The sequence below is a fragment of the Grammomys surdaster genome, unplaced genomic scaffold, assembly GCF_004785775.1.
Source record: "Grammomys surdaster isolate TR1022 unplaced genomic scaffold, NIH_TR_1.0 357, whole genome shotgun sequence".
NCBI classification, from domain to species: Eukaryota; Metazoa; Chordata; class Mammalia; order Rodentia; family Muridae; genus Grammomys; species Grammomys surdaster.
This window is the reverse complement of record NW_021604776.1, coordinates 642,300-648,263: the sequence shown is the minus strand read 5'-3', so window position 1 is coordinate 648,263 and position 5,964 is coordinate 642,300. Positions and strand designations below refer to the sequence as shown.

Here is a 5,964-nt window from a genome sequence, read left to right as displayed (position 1 = left end):
TGTGTGTGTGTGTGTGTGTGTGTGTGTGTGTGTGTGTGTGTGTGTGTCTGTCTGTCTGTCTGTCTGTCTGTCTGTCAAATGTGTGGAGGTCAGAAAACAAAGTATTTGTGAGAGTCAGTGCTTGCCTTCCACCATGTGGGTCCTAGGGACTGAACTCTGATTGTCAGGCTTAGAGGCAAGCGCCTTTACTCACCGGGCCATCTCAGTGGCACCCACAGTGGACTCTAAATGGATGATAACTACTCTGTGATAGCTAGAAAGATTAAGAAATCCATGCGATAATGCAAAATGTCAAAGCAAAGAGAGGGGAGAATTCACATACACACACACACCTATATGCAGCACAGTGTTTTGTCAAAGGGTAAATGTGAGCTTTAGACCCTATTACCCAGTTACCTCCAGCCACCTCAGGAAAGATAATTCCAGAAAAAAATAAAAGCCATGGAATCTTTCTTTTTTGCCAAAGTCTTTGTATGCAGGCTGGCTTTGAACACACCACTGCTTCGGCCTCCTAAGTTTTATTGGAGGAAATCCTGAAAATGGGGCAGTGTAGGGAAGTTCTGAGTGGGTGAAGTCCTAAGTGAATAGATACTTTGACATAGGCACAGCATGTTATGGACTCAGAGACCTATTGGCCTATGGTAAATTGACAAACTCTTGCCCATATAGCCAGGCTCGAGAGGGACAGCAAAGCTTTTTGGGGAGGTCTGAGTATGTGGGTTTATGAACATTGACCAGTGATACAAAGATTAGCAACCCTGTTTTCCTCCTGGCCACATCTAGAGCCTGAGACTGCTCCCCTATAAAGATTTGCTAACCCTCCCCGTGTGCTGTATCTAATAAACAGGCTGAGATTCTGGGTAGCCTTAGCAGTTAGAGAACCCAACCTGATCCTGATCCCAGCTTTATGTTGGGAGTGTTTATGTATCTCCATTCCCTCTAAAATCCTAGTCAGGGTTCCAGGACCCATGCCTCAAAGGTTGAGGCAGAGCAGGTAGTCTTGTGTCTAAGAATCAAAGGAGACAACCTGGTTGGTAGGTTTTGGAGAAGGCAATCAAAGTTTTTCAAGAATCTGTAACACCATTAGACCACCCTGTTGTCTTTAGGAGACATGAGAACACACACACACACACACACACACACACACACACTCCAAACATTGATATCCCCAATACTGAAAATAGAAAAGTAGATAGATATCACAAAGTATGGACACCGAGCTCAGCGTAGCCTACTTTTATTTTAGGCTTTATTCCTGACTTTGCTTTGCAGCCAGCAGTCCAGTGTATTCACTAAAAGCAAACTCCCTGCACACAGATGGGCTCACCAAGTAGCCCTGGACCACAGCTTTACACAAGGTACCTCCTGGACACTCCAGATATTGATAATTATCTGGGTCTTTGTGGGGGAGGTTGTTTTACTTTTTCCATTTTCCAGTGTGTGTAGTGTTGGCATGTGTATGAACTCAGGAGCGTGTGTAATTACATGGGTGGACATGGATGTGAAAGGCTAAGTGATGTCAGGGGTCATCATCAGTGGTTCTTCCACATTCTTCATCAAGTCAGTCTCCCAGTCAAACCCAGAACTCACAGACATGGCTAATATTCCTAGGCAGTACGCTCTGGTGCTGCCCTGCCTCTCCCTTCTGAGTCTGCAATTACATGAAGTTACAGGTGAGCTGCTATGCTCAGCAAGCATCCTCATGGGTTCTGGGACTCTAAATTCCTGTCTGCCTGCTTGGGTGTGGAATGATTTAACCACTGAGCAATCTCTACAGCTGGCTGAGCTCAGGGCTGCTGCCACATCTTTAATATTCCATCATATCTAGATTAAAAAGAGGGACACTTTCAATAAAGTCTATCTTCTGCCAAACACACCAAATCAGCCAAATCTGAGTTACTCAAAGTTTGGTTTTGGTTTTTGGGTTGGTTTGTTTGTTTGTTTGTTTTCAGAGAAATACCACTAGTGGAGAGGCAGAGAAAGAGGAAGGGAGGAGGAGAGGATGACAGAACAGGAGAGAGAGAGAGTGAGAAAAGAAGGGAGAGAAGGGCTCACGTGATGTGCACAGGAGGCAGGGAGGGCAGTGGCTAGCCTGAAATCTGCAGCTAGGCAGGCTGGACAGTGTCTCCCAACTTGCTGCTGAAATCTGAAGACACTGCAGCTGAACTCCTTCTTCAATCATCTCGGTATTGTTGTCGTCAAGCCCTTTGAGTGATTGTGCCCCAAGTCGTGCTGTTTGGAGAAAGCAGTTCTCAGAAAGCAAGCATGAGCTACATAAACACGTGAACAGGAGATCCCAGCAGAAAGCAGACCTTGAGTTGAAAACATGCCAGGCACTTTGCTAAGATAAGGGGGCAATGGCGCAGGGCTTTATTTCATTCTGATGATGTTTCCCCAACTGGTGCTGAGGCTAAAACCCAAGGCTTTGTCTATACTGGGCAAGCAAGGACTGCATCACTGAGCAACAGCACTTATAGGTGATTGTTTGCTTGCTTGTAGGATCTTGCTGCCTGGAACTCAGCCTCCCTAGTGTTGATCTTAAGGACTAGAGTGTTATTCTGAATGAAATGGGGAAGAGTTTGAATAAAGAAATAGCGTGATTATTTGGCTTATATTTTAACTAAATTATTGGCCTCTAAATTATTGGAAAAGGGACTTCAGGAGCTTTCAAAATGGCTCCATGAGTAAAGGCACTTGCCACCAAGACTGATGACCTGAATTCAATCCCTAGGACCGGGGTGTTTTTCTCTGGCCTCCACACATGCACTGTGGCTAACACATTGTCACACAGATGCACACATGTGCGTGCACACAAATAAAAGTAAAGGAAATTTTAAGAGAAGAACTACAGGTAGTCAAGAAGAGAAACAAAAAGAATTTTGAGGGGTGAGGTATATTTCAGAGATCCAGGTGAGAGGCGAGAGTGGCTTGAACAAGCACAGCAACAGTCACAGGAAGAGAGGAATGTCCCGGAAACAAGTCAGTCTGTTGATGGCTTGAAGATAAGACGGAGCCAAGATTTGCTGGCGGATGTATGGATGGTCTGTGAGAGATATGTGAGAGTCTTCTGTGGTTTAGGGCAGTTGTGATAGAGGAATGAGGTCAAAATCATCATCATCATTATCATTATTATTATTATTATTGGATATTTTATTTACATTCCAGATGCTATTCCCTTACCCCATTTCCCCCCTGCCACCCAGGAACCCCCTATCCCATCCCCCTCCTCCTACTTCTATGAAGATGTGCCCCCACCTACCCCCTCCCCACTCCTACCTCCCCACCCTCAAAATTCCCACCCCCTGGGGCATCCAGCCTTCATGCGGTCAAGGTTCTCTTCTTCCACCTATGCCCAGCAGAGCCCTCCACTCTTACATATAAAGCTGAAGCCCTGGATCCCTCCCTAAGTGCTCCCAGGCTGGTGGTTTAGACCCTGGGAGCTGTGGTTGGTTGGTATTGTTGCTCTCCTCATGGGGCCACAAACTCTTTCAGCTCCAACAGTCTTCACTCTAACTCCTCCATTGGGAACCCCATTATCAGTTCAATGGCTAGTTGTGAGCATCTGCCTCTGAATATGTCAGACTCTTGCAGACCTCTGAGGAGACATCTATATCAGGCTCTTATCAGCATGCACTTCCGGACTTCCACATCAGCATCTACCTTCGGTGACTGCACATGGGATGGATACTCAGGTGGAATGGTCTCCAGACGGCCCCTCCTTCAGTTTATGTTCAGGGCAAAATCTAATCAGGGTTCATGGAAGAATAAAAGCAGAAAACTCAGAAGTGGTGAACAAAAGAAAGACCCATATTGTTAGACATAGAAGCAATAGGAACACACCCGTGTGCTGACAGGAATGGCCCAGTAAACAGGAGCACAGCAGTGATTCAGGAGAAAGGGGGAGAATGCTGCAACCTGGCTCTTGAGAGGCAATGGAATTCAGCACACAAGTACTACGTGCTCTTCCTGATCAGGAGCATGAACGTCATTCACCTTTGTTAAGTAGGGCAAGGAGAGCTGAAAGAACGCAGGGAAGAGAGGAAAAGTGGAAAGTTGGAGAGGACAGAGAGAGAGCAAGCTGCTGAACTTGGCCTGCGTTTATTAAAGGCTTCCCCCAGTTCCCAGTAAAATCCATGTGACCCCCAAAAGAAGGAGAAGGCAGACCAGACCCCCCAGATGTTTGGAGTAAGAAAGGAAGTATACAACAAGGAACAAAGACGGCAGGATGCAAGTAATTGGCCATGTTCCCCAGCGGTGGGCCTCACTGAGCGCCTCCAGGAAGCAGTAGAAAAAAGGACCTCTCCTCCATGTGGTTCATTTGCTTCCTTCCAATAAAAGGGAATATGGAAGCTCAAGATGCCAGAAGACATATTTGTCTGTACAGTGTCTGTGTTACTGATTTTTGTGTTGCTGTGACCAAAATATCTGACAGAAGAGAAAGGGTTATTTAGGTCCATGGTTTCCAAGAGATTTCAGTCTATTGTGGTGGTGAAGGTGTTTTAATTACTTTTCTGTGGCTGTGATAAAACACCATGACTCTTAAAGCATCGTATGGAAGAAAGAGTTTATTTGGGCTTAGTGTTCCGGACATTAGGAGTCCATCATGGTGGGAAGGTATGGCAAAAGGCAGCAGGCATGGTGACAGGAACTGAATGCTGAGAGCTTACAATTTGCACCTTGAGAATGAACCAGAGGGCTAGAGAGATGGCTCAGAGGTTAAGAGCACTGACTGCTCTTCCAGAAGTCCTGAGTTCAGTTCCTAGCACCCACATGGTGGCTCACAAATAAACAAAAACTAGAAACCACAATATATAGGCAGAGGACCTGGCGTAGACCCATGGAGGCCCTGTGCTTGCTGCTTCACTCTCTGTGAATTCATATGACCTTTGCTCAGTTCATTTACTGGGCCTTGTTTTCTTCTCTTCTCTTTGAATTACCCACAGTCAGGTATTTTGTTATAGCAGCACAAACAGGCTAAGACACTTACTAACTCAAAAACTCTGGATTCAGGGCCCACCAGGCTGTGTTTTAGCAAGATCACTGCAATTCCGGTGAATGTTTGTGAAGCAGGGCTTGAAGGCGCCGCCTGGCTAACTTTCCGTCTGCTCTTATCCCGTACTGCCACCTATTGGGCAACCTCGTTCACATGCTACCAGATAGATGAAACCTATTCAAAACAAAGGGAAGCTAATTTCCTTGTGTTTTTCTCTTCTAAAAAACTTTACAAACCAAACCAAAAAGAAAGTTATGAGTTTTTCAACGCAAATATTTTACACTGTTGTAAGCAGTATAATTGGAACTTTTTAAATGTGTGTGTGTGTGTGTGTGTGTGTGTGTGTGTGTATCAGAAGACAACTTGCTGGAATCTGTTTTCTCCTGACACGACATGGGTCATAGGAATCACACTCAGGTATATCAGGCAGATGAAGCAGACAATGCCAATATTTGAAAGTAATAACATCTCAGAAAATCTTACAAGTTCGTTATCATATCCCAAGTTAGTCATTTCTTGTTTTAGATGTTTAAGCTATTTCCAGTTTTCAGTAGTCACAACTAATAGCACAGTGAATATTTCTGTATGATAAGCTTGGGTAGTCATGTACAGTCACCAAAGGTAGATGCTGATGTGGAAGTCAGGAAGTGCATGCCGATAAGGGCTTGATATAGCTGTCTCCTTAGAGGTCTGCAAGAGTCTGACATATTCAGAGGCAGATGCTCACAACTAGCCATTGAACTGATCATGGGGTTCTCAATAGAGGAGTTAGAGTGAAGACTGAAGGAGAGCTGAAAGGATTTGTGGCACCATGAGGAGAGCAACAATACCAACCAACCACAGCTCCCAGGGTCTAAACCACCAGCCTGGGAGCACTTAGGGAGGGATCCAGGGCTTCAGCTGAATATGTAAGAGTGGAGGGTCCTGCTGGGCATAGGTGGAAGAAGAGATCCTTGGTCTCATGAAGGCTG

General features: G+C 45.4%; 1 protein-coding gene across 1 annotated transcript in view; it reads left to right on the top strand.

Annotated features, from left to right (window-relative positions):
- LOC114631303 (transcription factor SPT20 homolog) overlaps positions 1–5,191 on the top strand; it is a 44,733-nt gene extending 39,542 nt beyond the window's left edge. Inside the window, exons 3-4 of the mRNA XM_028779599.1 lie at positions 964–1,030; positions 5,011–5,191. Coding sequence (XP_028635432.1) covers positions 964–984 — 21 coding nt within the window. The 3' untranslated portion in view covers positions 985–1,030; positions 5,011–5,191. The remainder of the gene's footprint in view (positions 1–963; positions 1,031–5,010) is intronic.
- Positions 5,192–5,964: the final 773 nt, after the last annotated feature.